The following is a 24,272-nucleotide window of genomic DNA, read 5'->3' on the forward strand; positions in this document are numbered from 1 at the left end:
TTCCTGTCCAGCTTTCCAACTCATTGACACACCCGGTCATTGACACACCCTGACAGTTATTAAAAGAGCCGTTAAAGTGATGTTTTTTATAAAAATAATTCTTCCTTGCCAAGTCAGCAGCTCAAAAACTGTATATTCCCCAAAAAAAAAAAAAATTAAGCAAAAGTTGGCCAAAGGTCACAAAACACTTGAAGAAGATCTACAGCAAACAAATCTGAAACATTGGAAGCAAATGACAGCAGTGAGGCTGTTATCAAATTATCAAAGCTAGTTAGTGAACTATTGGCTTTTACATTTGAATGTGTGTTGCAGTCAGACTGTGTCATTTTTAAGATTTAGGAAAATTCTTGGGTTGTAGAGAAGACTTTTCAGCTGAAGGTGAACATAAGTTCGTATTATTATTACTCAGCAGAAACAACACCAATCCAAATAATCGTAGATCATGACAACCAGACGTGTGTAGAAAAGTCCTTGACACAGATTCCGTCAAAACATTTGAACATACTTTCCAGGACGGTGTGTGTTCGGGCCAACCTAACCTTCTCTGCTCCAGCCTGTTGAACCTCACTCTACAATGGCGTTATCTGACAAGACGGCGTCCGTGTCACCACTTATCTTCACCTTAAGGACATGGAAGGAAATGTACGCATTATGTTAGTAACAAACTAGGTCCCTCTATGTATAGAGACGGACTGATTCTCAGAGTACGGACTCATTCCCTCACCTGCTCTTTGTGTCGGCCATGTGTCTCACATAGGGATGTATTATGTGGTCAGGACCAACATGGGGTATGAGGCTGGAGGTCTAGGAAAGGTTATGATTGAATTTGCAGTGCTAGCAGTGGGAAAAAGACACTAATCATGAGAAAGTAGTAGCCTTGTGCACAGACCGCCCACAATAAACAAACCAGAGTGAAACATCTGGAACTGTCATTTAAAAATATCTAATCAGAGTTGACCCTGCTTTTACTTAAGTAGTGCATACCGTCATGTAAATCATACCAAAGTGCCTGTCGGGTGTCCTATACATACAATGACCTAATTGAAGAATAATAAAATAAGCGGATGGTGTATTGTTTTCATTATCCCCAGCTCTCTAACTCATGTACCCCCCCAACTGAAAACAAACATGATTGTGGGTGTCTATCTCACATCCTCCCTCTGGGCTGGGTGTGTTGTGATGTCAATGTCCCTCGCTCTTCGCCCCTATAGAGATTCATCATATTTGTTATGCTGTGTTGTCTCCCCACACAATTTGACTGAGACTTGTGGGTTGAGGTCGAGAGTTCAGGTCTGCACCAATGCGTCTGAAACAAAGCAAAAAGTGATGAGACAAAGGCAATGTTTGGTTGACTGTAAAAAGGGAAATCTCAAACCCCAGAGTTCGTTATCTTATCTGTAATGGTGGCGTGTGTGCAGGTCATGGTTACAGGCCCATGCTTATAGTAAATGATGAAGATCTTCCTCTTGGTTGCATGAGAACCTTGTGACTTGCAGAGTATTACACATGCTTGTATATCCTGTAGGATATGCATCACAAGATGTATTAATAGTAACCAATGGCTTAGTTAAAGGTTAATATGATTATTAATGCTTTAGAAACCTTTTGGGTTTCCAGGTTGAGAAAATTGCTTCTCCTCGGGCAACTATATTTTTCTACTATAGCCATTCTTCATTTATATCTTCTGTTTTGATGGATTATTAGAAAGTCCATAACTTCTTTCTGATTATTTACTGACATTCATAACTGCAGGATTGATGACTTATTAGAAAGTCATTAGGTCATTCACAAAAGGTCTTTTCTTACATAATATGCCAAGCCTGCAGTAATAAATGTTACTAAGTGGTTCTTCCACTACAGTAATTCATCATATCTGAAGTTTAAATGTTAAAAGGTCTTTAATGAATATATTTTGGTCAGACTGACATGTCAATTGGATGGGTCTTTCTCATAGTTAAGTAAAGAGCGACATAAAGAGGCAAAGCAAGTTTTGCTGGATGAGGATATCCACCAACCAAAGGGATTTTTCTCAGCCTTGCAACTCAAATGCTGACTAAAGCCAAACTTGAGTCAAAGTCAGGGATGACTAAAGTCATTAGGATGCATCCTCTGGGGAACTGGAATTTCAATTAATCAAGTAGTTGTTGACATGTATCAGTCTGGGCCAAATAAGCCTTACTCTATGTTCCATGAGCTGCGCTCTCACTCATTGTTTATCACAGGTTCTGCTAACAACACTAAATCTGCGGAGGTGTATTTCCCAGTGAAGTGCACAAATCTGAACTATTATCGTGTGATTGAATTCTAAAAAGCTGGCGGCGGTTATAATCAGTCTCATACGGAGGAGATGAAGTGGAAGCTGCGGGGTCGGTTGCCAGCCCTCCTGCTGTGGGAATGATCTAGACAAGGATAGCGGGTGTACACACATTTTCCTTATCTCACAGGCAATTAAGCTAATATAATTAAGAATTCCATCTATAGTTAAAATTAAATTTAATGAGCTGCTTAAGTTGCCTCAGGTCTGCGCAAGAGTTTTACAGCACTCTCTGCAAAGTCATTTCGTCAGAGGTGGTGTTGTAGAATAGTGTTGCACTATTCGCTGCTCCACAGCCTACTATACATTGATAATATCATCATCTGTGTCAAAGGTCATGGCCGGGCCGGTTCAGACCCAACTAATGTCCTCCACAGTGGCGCCCCTGTTTTTATAAATAAACAACATCAGCTAGTGCCACAATCTCATCCCATTCAGGAGAATAATTCCCTGCAGGATGTGTGATGATAAATATTAATAATCTCAGGGCCTGATGTTTTGAGAGCTGCTGATTCAGGATCAGAAAAACCCAAACATGCTTCTGCAAATGCCAACATGACTGTGGGAAAATATTAGATATGACAGATTTAGAAAAACATTATGACTTTTGTCCGGGGTTTTAGTTGACCAAAATCTAATCTGTCCACTGCATGATCACTTTTAATGACTGTAGTTGATTGTTGAAATATGTAGAGGAGGTGTATGTATATAATGTGTTTTCCTAAAATGGAAATGAAAAGCATTCACAACTTTGTTTTTCCTAAAATTAGATCAAATCAATCAAGTGTAAAACATTTGTTATAAGATGCAATACTTTATTTATTAATTATACCAATTATATTGATTATTAGATTAATTCTTACACATGCAGACGTGCATTCTTCCGTATTTGTTATTGCAGTTTGAAGTTCAAAGTTAATTTTGACCTCGGAAACAACTGTCGTTAAATGATTGACAGCTCCAGAGCAGCTGTATCAATTATATTATTTAGTTTTCATTTATTTGTATTTAATTCATAAATCTTATACCATGTATCTGGCTAAAAGGTGAATGGCAGTTATTCATGAATTGTACATGCTCGTTTGCCTCAGTTTGTCGTCGTCTTGCCCTGTGTGTGCACGTTTCTCTGCATGTGCATCCGTCACCCATGAAAGATATAAAGTGCAAAGTGATCCTGGTGCGTCAGGATGGAACACAAGCTCACGTCACTTCAAGCAGAGCATCTCTCTATTCTGAGAGTATGTCTCCTGCTAAATCACTGCCTTAAAGTCTTCCTGCAGGAGCGTTTTCTCCTCGCTCAGTGCAGATGTAGTATCATACAGTCACTGTTTTACACCAGTAAGATATGCTGGAGGCTTCAATGTCTTATTGGGTTTCTGTGATCCGAGAAATCCCCAGATCAACAGTCATCTGATGCTGACAAAAGTTGTCATCTGCGTAGCATCACCCAGGGCAGAATGAGGACACTTGCTTGCAGCTGCAGGCAAACAAACAATTGCGGCTGGGGGTGTGTGGAGAGACGGAAAGAGGAGCTGTACCCTGTTGGGGGGTCTGCAGACTCTTTTGAAAAGTTCTCTGCTTCTCATTCCAAAAACCACACAAAGTCAGCAGAAGCACGAGAACGAGAAGGCCTTTGTACCCTTCAGGCCAGCAGGAAAAAGGCTGAATGACCCTAAAGCAGACATCCGAGAGGCTCGCAGTGTCCCAAACTGCACAACGGAGAAATGAACTGCCAAGAGCCGACTGGACAGACAGGAGAACAGAGTGTGAGAGATTGATATGTGGCGATAAAGTAATTAGATATGTTAATTTCCTATTTCAGCTTTATGCAATCCACCACAACATCTGTAGATATTTTTACATCTGTGTTTGTATACACAGTAGTACGACCATCCTCATTGGTTTCTTGTATACTGTACACGGGCCTGTGTGCATATGATTGACAGAAAAAAAAAATGCAATGGTACCCTCCAGGTCTTGCCGATGCACTCCCTTTGAAATCGGAGTGCTCGTCTAATTCAGCATAAAATTGAAGAAGCTGAATATGATCTGTACCTCGGCACTGCAGCACACAGACGCCCCTGAACCTGATTAAGCTGCGAAACCAACGCCTGATAAGGAAGCTGTCTCTGGTTTTAATGGGTTACCGCAGCACTAATGACGACCTGCTGAAAGCACACTAACAGGAAGAAAAAGAGAGGGAAGTCTTTGATATTTCCTCCTTCCTTCCTCTGTTGTGAAGGCGTCACACGTGAGGGTTTGTTCAGCCTTTCGAGAGCTCCCCTGGGAAAGGTGGTGAGGTGGCGTAACAATATATGGAAGATATTTCACCGCCGTCTGGAAAGGTTGGAGCACTTTGCCACAGAGAGGAGAGGTGACACAAGTGTCCCATTGACCCACAGCAGGCTTTACATTACAGAGGCTGCTTCAAAATATCTGAGTCACTGTGGAAACAGAAAGACAAGTGTAAATGTATGTTACTGTTAGCGGCCGCTATAGCTACAGGGTTTCAGGATTCTTAGCACTCGGACCCGAAATATTCGAATATTCCCAATTGCCATTCAATGTATTTACATACAGCTAATTACTTCATTGTCAGTGGTATGCCACTCTTATGCTGGACTCTAGTAGCCTTCCTAGGATTAACAGGGAATGATGCAGCATACGGCTGCTGCTGCTGCTGCTTCACATGAAAAGCATTTCACTGGTGGAACATGGGTTGTCTTTTATTGTGGAGCAGCCGCAAATTTCTTCTGCATTTTTGTGGCAGCAGGTCAGTTTTAAATGTTGCATTTACTAAAGTGATTTATACATATTGCATTATATTTCTTAATAATAAAATAAAACACATTTTAGTATTGCCCATTATGGTCTTGAGCTGAAAGCTTTCTTTTACTGTCACTAAAATGTCTGCTAAAACTCTGATAAAGCTTCTGTACACACCTGCCATAGTTAGCAACTAATGTTAGCGGGTGAAGAAAGTAAAACATCTAGCTGAGCAGCTGGACCCAGGCAGTCTTTCAGGAGTGACCGAAGACCAACACTTCAGTTAAAGACAATAGCCATTCTTCAATTGGCCATGTTAAAGTGTGCATTATGTCAAATTGCTGATTATAATCGAATGTAATTCCATCCATGTAATGGCCGATGAATGAACCACGGAAAAAATGTTGTTTGAAGTAATGTTAAACATGCCTAGTCGACAATAGTGTAAGGGTGGTATGAATACTTAAATAAAATAATGTTAAAGTACAATGTGTGTGAATACAGGAAGTTATTGTTGAAAACCCAAAGTTATGTATTTAGAGCCAACCACACAGAGCTCTGCACAGCTTAAGTCAAGACATTTCCGTCTCCTGTCTCTTGTCATCCTGCAGTTTGCTGGCTGTCGCCTTCCTTCAGAAATATAAATATTACTTCTTGAAAAGAATAAACTTCTCCATCAAACATTTGCTTGCTTTGGGCCAAAGCATGGATCTTTTTTTAGCTTTTCCCCTCCCTCCAAGTGTGGCTTGATGTGCATTCAAGAAGCAGCAGAGCTGTGTGACGGGGGAGAGAGGTGGGCATGAGGCCGGGTACCAGGTGTGGATGCTGGGTGGGTTTAGTCGTGATATTCCATCAGACTGCAGCCTCTCGCTGTCATCGGGAATGGTCAGAATGACTCATGAAAATTAAATTAAATGAATGTAAAATGAAAGTGCCCGCTGCTTCCTCACGGCGTCCGGGTGAACAAGGCGTGCCGCCGCAGCCAGAACAAATATATCGGCACCAGGAAAAGGGGTGGATGAATTGCATGACTGTAGATGCTATTCATATTGGGTAGACAATAGAATGTGCATCATCACACTGTGTAGATTTGGAAACTATTACAAAGTGTACTCTTTAAACAGGGTGTGTTGTGCACACCCCTTAAGCTGGTACAATTTCTGGGGGCTTTGAAACAAATTTGAGAACCCATCTCTTTGTTTTCCATCCAAATACATCTTCAAATATTTACTAAGAAATGTTGAAGACAATATGAATAATGAGAATATACTATACTGTGATGATCCGTAGATGATCCGACTTCTGATTCCTCAGCTTCTCTTTAGGAAAACCTGCCATGAGATGTAGAATCAACCAAAAGCTTAACATACATGTTCTCTTTCTTACAAGACCCCTCACCCACTGCACTGGCCTATACCCCCAGAAAACAATGCAGCCAAATAACATTGTTGTCAAAAATAGAACGACTTAACCTTGTCTGCCAACGGCTCTTTGTGAGCGCTAGTACTTACGCTCCCTTTGTTTCTGTTAGAAAGGGACTGTCTTTAACCCCAGCCTGCGCCTTCTTCCTGTTGATTGACGCCGCCTCGGTCCAAGTCCGCACTCAGGTCACGAAGAAGTGTCACTTTCACAACAAAAGTGTAACAATATCAGCTTCCTCACAGTTGACTTTGAGCCTGTATTTTGATTTGTTTCCATTCAACATCCTAGAGGAAAGACAGTCAAGTTTCTCCTGTTTATTTAACTATATTTGGCCATAGAAGCAACTTTGCTTGAGGTCAATTTATCATATTTTCTTTGGCACTCAGATAATGCCAGGACTTATGTCACGGGTCTATGGGCAGGGTTCAACTTAGGAACCTAATCTTATGTTGTGTGGTAACATCTTATCTATATTTACACTTAAATTGCTATTCTTAAACAAGAGACCACAACTGAACAACCACACTGTGTCAATATCATTACTTTGAGATATGAAATACGTCAGTAGTGAATGCAATAAGGAGCTTTTATCATAGACAGCACTTCGGTGTCTCTCTCCTGACTAAACCCACGGCTCATTCCAGTTTATTTCCAGGTTCATGAAGCTGAGAAAACTTCTTCCATCAAGTTCACATCAACTAAAAGAATAGGTTCACATTTTTTTTTTATTAAAAGAGTTTTTGGTATGCAATTGTTCCTCCTGTTAATACTGGCCATAAATAAGGCAACATATACACCAATATGTTTCCGTTTAAAACCCCGGGTTTTCTTAGTTAGAAAATACAAAAAAGTTGGGCTCGACACTTCCTCTTTATACTTCAACAGACACATTTCGGGAAAAAAAACTCTGGAGTAGTGTGGACGCTAGGCGTAAACGCAGTGGATGTAGCCTAAATCCCTAAAAGAGTACAAAGTCCCCCAGGCAGTTACAAGTTGAGCCATGGCTAAAATAAGACATCAGCTGTCTGAGGGCCTGTGTCCACATATCATCTTTGTTTTATCTGAGTGCTTCTGGTTAAAAATCGTTGAACTTTAAAAAAAGAACGCTGGTGATGTCAGAGTAAGAAAAGCTTGTATCTTTCTATCCTGAACTTAATATGACCTTGGACACTGAATGCTGCTGGTAAGTGGAGTGCTTTTATTACCATAAAAAAATACAAGGTACATGTGTATATTGCTTGTTATGGTAGACTTCACAAACACATGTGTGCACCCACAAGCATCTGCATTTATGTTATTGCAGCCAGCATGCAGACTTGGTGCGTGCTTCTCGAAAACCTTCAACAAAAAAAAGTTACATTCTGCATTTCCGGCTTTCTTCTTCTCCAGCGGCCTAACATGCACTTCTTGAAGATTTGTTCTCAGAGGCCTCTACACTGTTGGAGAGTAACTCCCACATAAATGTGTGCACGGTCATTGTTCTTCACACTGCACAGGGTTTCCAACAGTTTAAGTCATATCAAGGAAAGATCTTTCAAAGTTAGTCTTTTTATCTAAAAATATTACATTTCATATTAAGTATAATTACCAATAATATATTACTGTACTCTAAGCACTTTGGAAGATGCCTATTTGCTTTGACCTAATAAGCTTCATATTAGCTTTAGTTGAACTTTTAATTGCATTTTGTTACAGCATGATCATTATACATGAATCTGATCTCTTCATCAGGACCCGTACGGACAGGACTCAGTAGGAAAGATTAGAGCGAACATTAAATATTTTATATGGGCATGTGTACAGTAAGACCCACTTGAAAGAATGTCCACCTTTGAACTTCCTTTGGACGAGAGGTGAGCTGATTGTGTTCCCAATTACTGACAGAAATCCCCCTGACTGTAAAGGGGATTTTTTAAAATGTATTTAGTTATTTTCTTCTGTTAGTGTGATGGGGCTTTCTTCCATATCAGTGGATTCACCTCTTTTACCCCGTCATGAACTACCGTCTACAGTAGGCCAGACTAATCAGGATCACTTTACCAAAACCGCTACTCCTAAAAGGGATTACAGTGGTTAATCTATCGCTTTAGCTGACTCTCACAGACCGGCCTCAGAGCCAAGTCTGTCTGCTTTACTGAGTCCACTTTCATCGGCCCGCTTTCATCGGACTGCCGGGAGCAGTGAGCTGATCTCAGTCGTCTTAACCGGATGCCAAGGTGCTCCTCGAGCACCTCGAAGAACCAGACAACCTATCAGGATGCAAACAAGGCTCACAGGTAAAGACACCACAGCTCACTTTGGGACTGTTGTTTGGGTTTTGACCCCATGACCTGCCCTGCAATTGAAACTCAAGTGTTGTTGAATGGAAGAATGACATTTGGAAAAGGCTATTTAAACCCAGTGGTTTGCTCTTTGGCCTGCTCTGTGAGTTCAAGAGGCTTTAAGTTGCTTCACAGGATTTCTCAGCATTCATCACAGCGCTGGATGTAAACTGATGTCGGCCACTGCGTATGAAGAGGATATTAACCCCACTGATGGGAAATGTAGCTAATGGCTGTAACAGCATTTGGGGGTGATAAGTACGCTCCCAAAAAGATATTAGCAGTTAATGTTCCCCTGCTGTTTTGGTGCAATTTTCCTTTGAATGAAAGCCATTGTGTGCTAAAGGACAGAGCAACGCTCTGCTCATAGCCTATCTCTCTTGAGTTCAATTAAAGAGGAAATGAATGTTTGGCTCTTTTTGATTGCTTCCTCCAGCGGGGGCCGTTGTCGCTGGCTAGCTGCTGCTACATCACCTGGCAGGAGAGTCGTCATTACCCACCGCTAGCTAACGCTATATCATGACCGCATTTGCCGGCAGACACCTCTGTGAGCTATATCACTGGCAGCACAATAACTCGGTTAGCAGGTGTATCAATTGGATTAGAGTTAAGTCGATCGGGCCACTGTTATTTCCTGGTGACAGCTTAGCGTAGAGACGCACACATGGCGCCATCGATCAACGGACTGCGTGAGATGCAGGAAGTAGGGACCCCACAAAGAGAGGCAGTAAAGGTGACACTGTTTGATTTTCTCTCGACCGCATGGACAAAGATCGCCCCAGTGACCTTTAACTGCAGCTGGATATCTGATGGGCTGCTGTGTGTGCTTCAGAGAGGGTCACATTCAATATGAGGATGCCTCTGGTTTCTCCCGGGGAGAATGGCGCCCTTTGTCCCGGAGACCCCAGGGACATGGGGCATTTGAGGGGAGATTTCAGAGTTACTGAGGCGGTGTGGTGGCTGTCCTAGAAGCCTGACTAGAAGACCATGGTACCCCTGCCAGATATTAAGGATCCACCCTTTGATCCCCAGTCCCTCCTGATGCTTAACTGAAGAAGCAAGAGAGGCCTGAGCCGTGGAATGAACGGGAGGCTTTCATTCAAGCTTTTGTCTGTAGTCTCTGTCCGTCTCCATGCATGTCTCTGTGAAGGGCTGCTGTCCTCTTCAGCCTGTCCATCACAATAAGCCTTTTGATTCCTTAATGGTGGCGGGGTCAACAGAAGGGGGACGGGGACATAAAGTAACTTGAAAGGGGATGAAGTTTGAAAAAGCACCTGTAAGAAAATGAAAGGTGTGTGTGTTGTCTCAGAGATTCAAAACGTGTTTGTGTTGCTAGTCTGGGAGCTTTCATAGTGAGCTGTGCATGATACGACAATGTGTGTGTGTGTGTGTGTGTGTGTGTGTGTGTGTAAGTGAACGCTGGCCAAAAACAGCCTCTATAACATCAAGGACAAGTCAATTAGAATAGGATTAAGGATTTGGAACCGTGAGCGTCCTCAGACTGTCCTGACGGACCGAAGGGGAATCGGACAGGAAAGTGAGAAGCTTGTCTGTGAGTCTGAGCTAGCAGACACACAACAGAGCCAACAGAGTGTATTCCTAGATCAGTTTCACAGGGCAGCGATGCCGGGGCGGACACTGACACTGAGGCTAAATAAAGAGTTGATCACCTGTGACTGTGCAAGCAGAAGAGGCTGGCATTAAAAAGGCGTACATAGTTTATTCTTTTGTTCAGTCGGAACACATTCGCCATGACACTTTCAAGCATTACAACATAAGTAAACTCGATTGATCACGAACAACTTCATATATGATTTTGCATTCAGTACTATATATAAACTTTGCAACACATAAATAACAATAACTGTCCGTCTCATATCAATATACACATTCAGTACATAAATACATGTGTACGATGACACAGCATAGAAATACAACTCAATGCCGTATGAAACCATGGGGAATATACAGATTCCATGTTCGATCGTCACAACAAATCCTTCTGGAAAATCCTCGCAAGAATACATAACGAGTCCTCCTGAATAAATGAGTGAGAACTCAGTGGGGTGTAATTCACAGTGGATAACATTCAGTGCATCCGAGACCCTGTAATACAAACCATGAACACAGTCACATGTTCTCAAGACAAGCTCACTGAACTTCACCAGTCAAAAATGAGAAAGAGGTGTGTGTGTGTGTGTGTGTATGAATTTGGCAAGCACGGCTTATGTGTGTGCAGCTTCACTCCAGCGGCCATGTACACTTAGCTCATAAGGAACATCTGGAACATCAGCACATGCAGATTCATGGGAGTGTTTGAGATGCATGAAAACAATGACGTTGGTTGGAAACGATGAGTGTCATTGCGCGGGGGTCGATACTCAAAAGTCTCGCCGTCTTCTCGCTCTGCGGACGCCGCCTCCTCCCTCTGAAACCAGACTGTCCCCCTCACTCAATACCGTTAGCATCTCATGCAGCTCCATCTTGGTCTCAGGTGTCAGTAGCCTCTGACTCTGGGAGGAAATAGACTGCAGCTCTGCTCCTGACACTGGATTCCCGCGGGGAAAGGCAAGACCTCGCACCCCTCCCCCTCCCCGCTTCCTCCAACCAACTGCTGACTGCGTGGCGCTCACCTGATGGGCGTGCTGTGCTGCGTGCTGCTGGACTTTGAAAGAAAAGTCAAACTGCTGACTCCTTTGACCACTGGCTTTGAAATGGAGCGTGCTTATTTGACTCAGTTGTGCTATTAATAGCTCCGGGCCGTTCACATGCCCCACTGAGAACAGAGCATCACGTGGCGGGTCATGGGGCTGACATTGGCACTGAGCGCAAACCATCGGCGACTCGCACTATTATGGAGCAGAGACTAAATTTACCTGACATTGGACAAGGAGGATGAGGTCTAAAGGGTGCGCTGGTGTTTATGGGATGACACTGTGTGAAAAATTAGGGCACGTCTACGGGATCTGATGTTGAGTTTGAATTCAGTTGTCACTTTGAGTGCTTGATAACCTGCTTTATGGCACATTCATAACGCTGAAATATGACCTACTGCTTCACTACGCATGCACGAATGCTGGTCAAACCCTCACAGCACAGTTCGTAAGATGCTCCTCGAACGCCTTTGTCATTTGTGCCGTAAGGGAGGAACACCAGATGAGTCATGCCTGCACTACGACATGGTCGGTCCTCTTGAAGATGAAGATGAAGATGTTGCAAACCAGGGTTCAGCTGAGGAGAGACCGAGAACCTTTTGTGTTCATGGATGTCGCAGTGCAGCACGGGATGCCTCGCTCTAGTTGGTTTGGGACAGTCCCAAGACCGTGGCGACGGCGGCCATTAGGAGGGCGGAACTGGCCAGGATCACTGCGCCTCCAGAACGGAACACCTGCCGGCCGTTCAGCGGCTGGACCGGCCGGAAGGTGCCCACCATCGGCTTCCCGTTGTGGAACTTGAGCTCGGAGAACGCCCGCAGCTGGAGGAGCAGAAGATAAACACATGTTTATATGCACCAGAATTTGGAAAGAGATTATCAAGGTGTGTCATTTTCTGGACTTGTACATTCAGGAATGTAACTCATACCAGACAATATTGAAGGACTTGTACTTTGAGTATTTCCATTCCATGCTACTTAATAGTGTTGCTCCTCTACAGAGAGAAATGTACATTTTACTCTACTATATTTATCTGACAGCTTTAATTACAAGTTACTTTACTGATTAAGGATTGACACAAGAACAAAAATGCTTATGAAATACCATGCATTGGTAACCAGTGGTAACCCCATGTTATGCGAGCGCTCACAAAAGAGCAGTGTCTAGTTGGGACCCCTTGTCAAATTTCAGATGTCTATGAGTTCCACCAAATTCCAACGCATCCCCCCTTTAAATACCCTAATGGAGGCACACAGAGGTGAAATAATTCAGTTCTCCGCAAAAAAAAGAGACGAAAGCTAAGATTAGAGAACAGTACAAAAATGAAGAAATGCAACATTGTGTGACAGAGCTTTGTTTTTTCTTCTTCAATCCCTCATGAATCGGTTGTAATTATAATAATTTGGTATACTTGTAAAGGATCTTAATACTTTATCAGCATTCAGGGAAACTTTCAAAGGCTGTAGTTTTAACAGGAACTTTACCTTAATAACCAAAAGACAGAAAGAGCATTTAAAGAAAACAACCATCTTGCATTCCTTCACTTGTTCTGGTCCGTGATCCTGACCTGTTCCATGCTCAGAGGGATGGGGTTCTCAAACAAAGTCCAAATCACAGCCTCGGTGCACCCTGGGGTGGTCAGGGAGCCCTTGTAGCGGTAATAGGAGGTCAGATTGTGCTCAGGTGGGATTAGTTGTGCCAGGGAGATGGAATGCAAAGAAGTATTTCCATCTGAAAAGAGAAACACCAGAAGAACCGTGAGCCTCACCATCACCGCTGTGCAGCCATTACCTTTAGTTGGTTATTTTGAACCTCAGTCCGTACTTGCAGCTTTGATGCTTTGCAGAGCGTTGATGATGGGCTCGTACTTCCGGTTTGCACTATTGGACCTCTGAGAATGTAAAAATACACGTTTCAACACTATTTCAGACAGTTACATTTCAAAACTGTCATCAATATGATTATTGATACCTCGTAGAAGAACCCAAGGACTGCAACTCCCTGTGGGTCTGATAGTGCTGTTGTCAGATCCGTGTAATGGTGCTTCATGTGAACAATGTGCAGCTGTCGAGACAAAAGGACCGACGTTACCGCTTTTTCACAATCACTTTTTACAGTGTAGAATCCTGTTGTAAATGGGCCCGTAAGAAAAGTGACGATTTTATCAGTTTACAGAGCCATTGCAACATTTGTTGAGTATATTTCCTGCTCAAACAATACGATATCAGTTCAAGTTTATCAAAAATGTGTCTTAAAAGACTTCATTGATAGATAAATCTTTCATAACCAATCCAATAATCACCACTTAGTAACAGAGGAGTACCCTTTAAAAAAATAAGTTATTTTTGGATATAAGTCTGGTGATTTTATATATTGTCTACAAATTTCACAAAAAGACAAAAGCCCACAATAAACATATCCTACTAAGTCTGTGTGTATTTATAGAGCTCCATTGTTTTAAAAGACGTATTATTCACAATAAGAATAAATATGCCACCTTATCAAACTGGGTGACATGTTCCTATACTGCAACAAAACACTGGCAGTGTGTTTATTTTGAGTGAGCCCTTCATACACCATCCTGCTGCCGGAAATACTCACGAGCACGTCAAACCCGGGGCAGAAAATAGATCCTAACAAATGCAGTATTTACACTTATTTGAGTAACGTTTGCTAAAACCTCAGCGTCCAGGGAGCTATTGAAAAAAACGACTGTGTATTTGTGGCCTGTTTTTTTTAAAGATTCATGTCTTGAGTAAAGCATGAATGGGCTTGAGGCTGTAGAGAGGTCGGGAAGTATTGAAGGACGGACTAATGCACTGTTAGACTTGGTCTTTTAATGGGGAGAAAAATAGAGCATCACCCTTTAGATTTATAGTATATTCACATACATATTTGACTCGTTCCATATATAGGGAAAGCCTGCCCTTTTATGATCCGAGTTCAAATTGTTAGTTTGGGTTTCCATCTTTTATGTGTTAGCAAACCTTAACCAGCTTCAAATGATAACTGGACTGCAGACAGGATGAGTGTGTTCTGCATAGTGAGGTTTACCTCCATGGGATACTGCTCCCCATCGATGGTGTGTTCAGAGCCAGGCCCTCCCTTGTTGCCCCAGTGCAGGTGGAACTGCACAGCCTTGTAGCTGGTGGGCAGGCTTCCACCCGAGATGGTGCTCAGGTTAGGAACTCCAACCTGAACTGGAGTGGGAACGCATCGGACATACTGACGTCACACAACGGCTGCACAGCGCTGATGGCTCATCTGATGGACAACCGAAACTGTGCTCACCCGAGTGGCCGTTGTTCTTGATTGTGCCTCTGAAGATCTGCTGGTAGTTGTCGAACTGGAAAGGGGTCAGCAGCTTGTCTTTCAAAGTCTTTCTGGTGACGATGTTGATGGGCGACTGGTTTTTTCCTTCACAGTCGTCGTGAGCCTTGTCCCAATTGTCTGGCGCTAAAACAAGAAAGAGACCGAAGTGAGCCAAAGCACCGAGGCAGCACTTATCAGGGTTCGACCTATTAGGAGCTGTAGGCTAAACACGTTTTATTGATCGATCTTACTGGTGCTTTTGGCACAGATGGACACTTGATTTTATTTGAATGTCTTACACATTGGGAAAAATTGGGTAATAATAGAGATTGTTTTTTATTCCTAGACACCTAGTGTGCCTGAAGGCGACTGTACGATTTCTTCACACTTAGATAGCATCTCTACATTGGGTAACCTTTACATTTCAGAGTTGATTTTAAGGTTGTAATGATCACCTACAGTAGAGGGCATGTATGGGTTTGGCTCCTGGTTATATTTCTGGTTTACTAACCCCATACGAGCCCCCGATGTCTGGTATGTCTCGAGGGGCCTCTTCAATCAAGGTCCCCCGGCTTCGGAAACAACCAGCAATCAGGCTGCTGAGCTCTTTATCCTCTTTTAAACACATTATTTTAGAATAGCATTTTCTCAATTTCTTTTATTCTGTGCTTTCCCTGTATTTGTTGTTTTTTATTTAATTTGTGAAATTGTTCTTTATTTTAATTGTTTGCATTTTATAGCTCTTTATATCTGTTGGATTTCTGTCCTATGTACCTAAGTACCTTATAAATAAAGTTATTTTTATGATCAAATAATGTTACACTTCTTGTATTTAATAAGCTTACCATTGCACTGATGATCACAGGAGAACTGGGACTGATAGCACCATTCTGAAACACAGAAAACATTAACAATAATGTAAAGAACACACACACACACACACACACACACACACACACACACACACACACACACACACACACACACACACACAGTCTATGTTGTGTGGACATAATTGGATGTTTCTTCCTATAATATACACTGACATTATCCAGCTAGATTAATTGTTTTTACAGATGTCTCCTTTTGTTATAAACAATTATTTGTATCTTATAGAAAACAGTGAATTGTTCTCCAATGTATGGAATTGGCGCATGGCTGTTATTCCAGGCCATACAAAATACACAGGAACTGTCTTCCTATTCACTGAAAAGTTTGCGTTTGAGCTTTATCTTTCCGTGCTATCAGGACAAACACAGAGCAGTCAGATCCCATTCTCACATGTTTGTCTCAGGATGTATTAATATTTCACAATTGGTTTGCATGTTTCCACCCTCACTCAGAAACAAATATCTGCAGCTAGTTCACGAATCAAATATTTATGAAAAACACACATGCCATTGAAAGAATACGGGGAGGCTCTGTTATTCGACCGGTGACTTCTCCCGGTGTTTGTGAAGGAAGTGTTTGGTTTCTTTGCCATGTTGGTGAGCGGTTTCCTCCTGCTCTGCCATGATAATGGACACTGGAAATGAACATTGTTCTTTTTTTTTTTGGCAGGTGTTTCAGATTGTATTCACTGGTGCCATCGTTCACTACATGGTTGCAGTAAATAAAGAGACGCTCATTTCTTTGATACATTGTTATATTCTCGTTGCAGGCTTTGAGTGGAACATGAATGATGCAGAAGAAGAAAGTCTTGTTACTCAGTGACTACCGCCTGCTGCGGAGGGTATTAAAAGATAATTATTATTACATGCCCTGCAGCATGGGGCTGTGAAAATCCTCATTCTCTGAACTCAGAAATCTGCATTGAGGCCAGGCCTCATGTTAGCTCATGTTTTATGTGTTGAAGAAAGTACATTCATTCAAGTACAGCACTAAAGTACACATTTAAGTACATCAGTGTTTTATTTTTATTCGCAGACAAGGTACTTGTTACTAAAGTGCATACAAAACATGAGTTCATATATACAGCTATTTACTGTAATACGTAATAATTAAGTAATATTTTCTGAATCATTAACAAGTACTTCCCTAATTCTTAATGGAGAACTAGATGACTGGAAAACAGACTGGGAAATCCTATATGACTCATTAGTTTAATTAATCATACAGACCACTTTTATGAGTTATTCCAATTCTGACCCTGCTGCTGAGCAACACTATAGCAGTAACTACTTATTAATGAATAATTACTGAAACATTAGTTAGCTACTGTTTTGACCTGTATAAGAGTAAAGTATACTACTACTGTATATCTACCGTATGGTTACGTAATGGATCCGAATACTTCGTCCATCACTATCTGTTAGTAGAAATGTATTTTTTTCTTTATGGCTCCTCGTCGCTCGTTTTGATATCAGCCAATCAGATGACTGTCCGCACAATTCTTGACCAATCGGCGCTCGGCTTTGATCTCTCGTGCGGCTCAGAGCGCGTGAACAATATGAATGAGTTTGAATGGAGCCGAGAACTTTGTCAAGAGAGAAAACTGAGGAAACTGTCGAGAAGAAAAACAAAAGACGGCGAAAGGAAAACAAATAGTCCACGGCTGCCCGCGCGTCGACGGGAATGTCACGTGGTGCGCGCAGCGGAGACGGATCGTTTCATGCCATTGTGTCGGTGAGCCAGACATAAATTCTGCGCTGCGTTTCACACGACAACACGGGTCACAAGGAGAGACGGAGACTGGACCTGCTCGGCCAATCCACCCCCTGGTGCGGAGAGATTCAGGGTCCCCAATACAATTAGGTTGTTTCCTACAAATCTGAAAAGTGAGCGTTTGACCTTATCAGGTTTCCCTTTTGCCCACAAGCACATGTTTTTATTATGCACATGCTCCATAGCTGCGGGTGTTTAATTGGCAATGAACAACTATACAGACCACGCGCTGCAGGCGCTTCTCTCCGCGTGCACGCGAGGAGGCGAGACGCTGCTGAGCGCGGAGCGGCGCATCAAAGAGATCATCAGGGGCCACATTGAGTGTGTTGGATAGTTCCAGCGCTCCATTATGATGTGCACCAGTTATATCAAAGAAAAGGGTCGTTATATAACCCAAAGATCCGGTCAATTATGATATATTTGAGCTTTGGACCACGAATGTTGAAGTGTCGTCTCTACGATGTCGGCACCAGTTAACCCTCTCTGCTGTATTCGTTAGATGGTTGGTCTGTCTCTTAAAACGGCTTAATTTCACTTCACAGCATTTGTAGTATCCCAACATTAATAAGGAATCATAATGTAGTGATATGTAAAAGATACTCATTTGGACTTCATAAGCAAAACACATCAGGGAAGCGAATGGGACTTTTTCTTCCAGATCTGTGCATTCGTTCACGATGATGACTAATGATTGATTGATTGCGCGGACCAAAGGGTGTCGTCACTTCACCAGCCTGTCGTTAGTGCTCATTTACCCCGTTAGAGACCTGTCGCCAAACTACGGGGATTATTCTCTGAAATTCACCTGCTGTGAATTCGGAGACTTTGGGGATGACGCGCTCTGCGGCAACGAGGACGCAACCGACTTTCATTGGCTCAGTGTGGAACTGAGCAGGTGCACGAGAGAGAGAGAGAGAGATAGAAAGAGAGCGAGAGAGAGAGAGAGAGAGAGAGAGAGAGAGAGAGAGAGAGAGAGCTCGGTCAGCTTTTGGCTCATACTGAAACCGTTCTGCTCTTGAACTTGCGCCACGTGGGGAAAATGCAAGTTGCTGATGAGAATGTCGGACATAAGGAGGACCGCGGGGGGGCCACAGCATGCAGTGCTTTGGACCGGGCAGGTGTGTGTGTGTGTGTGTGTGTGTGTGTGTGTGTGTGTGTGTGTGTGTGTGTGTGTGTGTGTGTGTGTGTGTGTGTGTGTGTGTGCCACGCAGGCGCTTTTGGCGCGCAGCAGCCTCTCTTTCATCTGGAGAGTCGTGCCTCCTCGGCTCGTTTTTTTTTCCACTGCAGAACATCTTTCTGAATCTATTTTTGGAGTTCTGCCTTTTTTTATTCTCGGAATTCTGCAATAGATCCACTTTTTAATTGAACAGTGACTGACATGGCTGGAAGAACTGTTGTAAAAAAGAAAAAAGAAAAAGAGACGCAACTTGATCCTTCTGGTCTCATTGAGAAGCGTTCTGATTATTCATTCACGGCATTGTTCAGTGTTACAGGAATTCAGTATAGCTTACATAAATTCAGATATTGATAATCAATCACATGCATTCTTTGATGACACATTTCCCAGCTTTTGATCAGGAATATAAGAAACACATATCAAAAGATGGGGTTAAATTCTGCACTAATTATAGTAATATTAGAGGATAAATGTCTATTTATTCAGTCAATTAACCAATTTTCGTCGGACCTTTTCTGTGGCAAAGGACATATAAAGAAAACCTCCAATTGTGTGACATATTGTCATGAAAAGAAAGCAGACTTACCTCCTGCTCCGGCGCAGGTTATCCAAAAGGATGCCAGGAGAACGGGGAGGATGAGTTGCTGCATTTTGGGGCTGAGTCGGCCGAGCGAAGGCAACACAATGATGATTTTTTCAGTGTGATCATCGCATTCTTGCAGGGGGTCTTATACTTATCTATCATACCCCGACAGGAAAGAAAGAGAGTGGCCCCTCCCCCTTCGGGCATCGTCTCTAATAGAGCTCTTCACTGATAAGAGCTGCGGTGGGGGGGCCATCAGGGCTCCTGGCGCGCGGGAGCCACATCAAATAAAACCATTAGTCACGGTGATAGAAGTATCCTGGTGATTGGGAGGTGGGTTTGGCACTGAGGGAAATCTGATGGAGTTAATCATCAATGCTCCACAGGTAACTGCACGTGGCCCTGAGAGGATTAACTTTGAGGAAATAGATGAATATGATTGTTAGTGGGCTTCACCTTTTCATCTCTTTTCCTCTTGTTCCTTTACATTAAGGTGAGACATGTCCTTGTATTTCACACAGTCAGTACAGTATCCCGTATCAGCTTGTTCCGGATCTGTGTTAAGGCTGCTATAGGATGTCTGAAGCGGCTTTGCAAAGGAACATGAAGTATGAGCGACTAAATGTTTGGAGGGAAGTGTGTATTGGATTGCTACCATTTATGTATTAATACACAATGTTACTTGGTGATGGAGGGGCTAATAAACTAATCTATAAACCGATCTTCTGTTTTATTCTGAACAATTAACTGGCCTTGAGTTAAATGTAGTGCAGTAAAAAGTAGAATATTTGTAGCGGAGTGGAAGTTTAAAAAGGTATTAAATATAAATACCTCAAATACCTCAAATGTTGGATCTACACCGAAATTCTAAATACAATTATGTGGTTTGTACTGACCAGATAACTGTATGTCAGTGGTTTAATGATTCAAACACAGTGAGACTGAGCAGTAAACAAAGTCAACACACACACACACACACACACACACACACACACACACACACACACACACACACACACACACACACATCTTTAAAAACGCCCTATTCATAAAATCTTTTGAGTAATTGCAACACTTTGCAAAGACTTCTCATCACTACGTATCACTTAAAATCATGAATTGGCTTGCGTTGCTCTTCTTGGGGACAAGAGGAAGTGGACATGATGGTGTGTGTGTGGGATGATGCGTCTTGGATTCATTTAGAGAGAGAGAGAGAGAGAGAGAGAGAGAGAGAGAGAGAGGTGTCCGGACGACAGTGGCACTGAGTAAAGGGTAGGTCTTCCCTTGGGTTTGGACAAACCGAACACTTTCTTGAGAGCCCTTCACGTTGTTCGGTTACTTGAAGGCTACTGTAGTTCTAAAAAATGCTCTTAAGGGGACGCCTGAGTAGTTAATTCCTCGCCACTCTATTCCACTAAATCTTAAAACTTGGATACATTTGTTTACTGGTTTCTCTTAAAGATGTGTGTGTTCATTGTTAATCATGCATTGACTTTAAGGTTTTTCTCTGAGTTGGAACTTTTTGTGAATATTCTGTCCAACTACAGTGTGGCATTTGTTAGAGATCTGTATGTTTTTAAATGTAAAAACAATTTATTTGAATGCAACAAATAAATAAGTTTTTTGCCACAAGACATGGTGTTTCTTATAACTATAAATTGTCATTTGAAACGATGCATACTTTTAGGTAATGTTAACTAGGAAAGTAATGTCAAGACTTCCTTCTAACTAAAATATGAAAGTTGGAATCAATAGTTGGATCCAGTGAACCGAATGCATGATAATAAGTTATATATCTTTTGAACTTGCATTGCTAAGTTGAATAAACATATAATATACAGTAATGTAAACTTACAGAGAGCAATCCAAAACTAAATGAACTAAAAATCATAAGTAAAGTCAAATTGCAATTCCAATTTGACTTTACTCGAAAGTGTAAGGCAGCAATTGAACTTACGTTTTTAAGTTAAACCACATGGTTTTTTTATTACAGTGTACTGACCAGATCACTGTATGTCAGTGGTTTAATGATTCAAACACAGTGAGACTGAGCAGTAAACAAAGTCAACACACACACACACACACACACACACACACACACACACACACACACAGATCTTTAAAAAGGTTTGTTTTCACGCCCTATTCATAAAATCTTTTGAGTAATTGCAACACTTTGCAAAGACTTCTCATCACTACGTATCACTTAAAATCATGAATTGGCTTGCGTTGCTCTTCTTGGGGACAAGAGTAAGTGGACATGATGGTGTGTGTGTGGGATGATGCATCTTGGATTCATTTAGAGAGAGAGAAAGAGAGAGAGGTGTCCGGACGACAGTGACACTGAGGGAATCTCAGTGTGTGTGTGTGCGTGTGTGTGTGTGTGTGTTAATAAAACATGTAAAGCATGACAATGTGTTTCGATTTCATTCTCTTTTTTCTCAGGAAAGGAAATACGTGTTGATTCAAAGGAGGAAGGAACTTTACCTGAGAAAAGAAATCCATAATTGTGAAATCATGCAAAGATCTCTTGATTTGATTTGTTGAAAGTGCTCGTCTCCTTGCAGTCCAGACATCAAGTACATCTTGTTACCCTTGATAGAAATGCTCTACCTATGTACAAATGGAGGGAATAAATGGTCATTTATTTACTGAAAAGCAAATTATCACATTTGATATGCTTATTAACATCAATTGGACATATTATCGAACAGTAAACTGTAAAAACTAAAAGTGTCTTGAATATCCAACAGAGAGGAACTTTTCTAGGAACAAATATATTTAGAGAGGCTTCAAGAACTCCTTAACAGATGGAGGAGTTTTCTTTGAAGAGCCCTCAACAACCATCAGGCCCAACTCCAGATCTAAAAGGATCAGGTTGAACGCAGCAGGTCTGCCGTCGGCAAGCAGCTTCAGGCACAAAGACAAAGTTACACACACTATGTTTTTAAGAGAATTGATTTATTTCAGAATACGATGAACAATTTGAATAATGGTATGACGTAGATAAAGTTGAGTTTGCCTTTGTTGTGTCTGAAATAGAGAAAAACCTCTAACTTCTTCTGTACAACAGCGCCCTCTGGTGGGGCCGCGCCCACGGGACCCGAACGCAAAAGCATCAACGAGTAGAAGAAGAGGATTCAGTGTTGGAGGCGGGGCTTCGATCATTCCTATGAAAGTTGCTCAGTGGCACATGTATCAAAAAAGTGTATATATATATATTTATGGATATACATACGTACATGTATATTTATATATGTATGTACTGTATATGTATATATTAAAAAAAGTCACAGTAAAACAACGGTATATAGATGAATATCAAGCTTTGAGCTGCATCAAAAGATCCGTAAACCTTAAATCACTTTTAGAATGAAAGGCCCAGTATAACAAAGTGTGGCGCTCAGAGCTTTACAGCCAAGAAGCTGTGTGGCAGTAATGTACACAAGAAAAATAAAGATATAGGAACTCTACGGAAACTTTGCAATAATCTGGTCTCGCTGAACGTTCCTGAGAAGTTAAGAAAACAGCTGTTTGATGCAACAGATAACACATGTATTTGCACTCTGATTAAACCTGCTATTTCTAGATTAAGATCAGGCCAAAATAATATAATTGGAACTTTATTATTTGTAGAAAAAAAAATTAGTGGTGGCTAAGGATTGTCTCTAACAAGAATTAGATTGTGTGATGAAAACATTTTAAATAATAAAGAGATTACACATAAAAAAAAACTACATTTATACTTCGGCAAAACATTTTTTTATCTTAATTGACGAGTTATATTAATGAGGAACTTTGTATTCCCAAATAAGGACTAATTAATTTGATCAGATGAATCCCTGTACTTGTCTTTCTTTAGGGTGATGATCTCACAAAATATAACAAAGGACACTCAAAGCTGTATCTAAAACCCGTAATAGAGGCTTCTAATGCAAGAACAACCTTTATACTAATAGCTGTTGTTTCAGGACCATGGACAGCGCTGTTGTGTGTGTGTGTGTGTGCGTGTGCGTGTGCGTGTGTGTGTGTGTGTTCGCGCGTGTGTGTGTGTGTGTGTGTAGGTGCAGCAGCTCTGTCCAGTACTGAAACCAAGCTTTGGAAGAGCTCAACAAAAAAAGCGGTCGAACATGAATAAAGTTTTGTAAATATGATTAAAGATATGAACTCTATGGAATTGTTGCAATAATCCAGTTCCACTGAACGTTCCTGGGAAGTTAGGAAAACACACACATTTCCATGGGTAGTTTGTGAAAACAAAAGTAATAAAGTAATAGTATAGCATGTTGAAGAAAATAATACTATAGCATGCTGAAAAAAATCCTAAAAGTCAAATTATATATATCTCAAAAAAGTTATCTATAGCGTATTTAAAAAAAAAAGTCAGAGTATGTCAAAATAAACCATTAAAAAGTTACAGTATAATAAGTCATACTGTGTTATGTGAGAAGACGTATAGTATGTGGAAAAATTAAAGTCAAGAAATAAGTCATAAAAAGGAACATAGTATGTAAAAAGAATAAGTCATAGTACAGTATGTCAAAAACTTCATGAGTCAGTTTAACATGTAGAAAAGCACCAATTTAAAAATCATAATATAGTTGATCTAAAAATTCATAAAGGCATATTATAGTATCTCAAAAAAGTCAAAGTGTATGTTGAAAAGTCAGTTATAACTTGTGTATATTATTAAAACGTTTAACATTTCAGTGTGAATCTGAGACGGTTTCCAGTCACAGATTCCTTTTCTCTCATCTCATTGACCTTTATCTCCCATGTTTGTTCATCTTTATTGTCGTTTTGTTTTTCCCGATCACTCTTCACCGTTTATTATTCACCAGGACATTTACAGCGAGTTTGGGCCTCTTCATTCTTTGTCCGGGACTGACATTTTGCACTCATCACTTTAGACAAAATAAGAGCGCACACTGTATTCCTAGCTCCTTTGAAGACTATTCCCAGAGCTCTGCAAAAAGAACAAGCAAGAAACAGATCCACGATATAATCTTTTATTTTAACCCATGGGATTTAACTTTTACAGTGCATTTCTTTACAACAA

General features: G+C 41.4%; 1 protein-coding gene across 1 annotated transcript; it reads right to left on the reverse strand.

Annotated features, from left to right (window-relative positions):
• Positions 1-12,118: 12,118 nt before the first annotated feature.
• Positions 12,119-19,280, reverse strand: ca4a (carbonic anhydrase IV a; the record flags this gene model as incomplete). The annotated part of the gene is made up of 8 exons (XM_079213988.1): positions 12,119-12,298; positions 13,045-13,208; positions 13,302-13,368; positions 13,449-13,541; positions 14,532-14,677; positions 14,769-14,933; positions 15,635-15,679; positions 19,217-19,280. The coding sequence occupies 8 exons, from the start codon at positions 19,278-19,280 to the stop codon at positions 12,119-12,121; spliced, it is 924 nt and encodes a 307-aa protein (XP_079070114.1).
• Positions 19,281-24,272: the final 4,992 nt, after the last annotated feature.

The sequence above is a fragment of the Taurulus bubalis genome (assembly GCF_910589615.1).
Source record: "Taurulus bubalis genome assembly, chromosome: 2".
NCBI lineage: Eukaryota > Metazoa > Chordata > Actinopteri > Perciformes > Cottidae > Taurulus > Taurulus bubalis.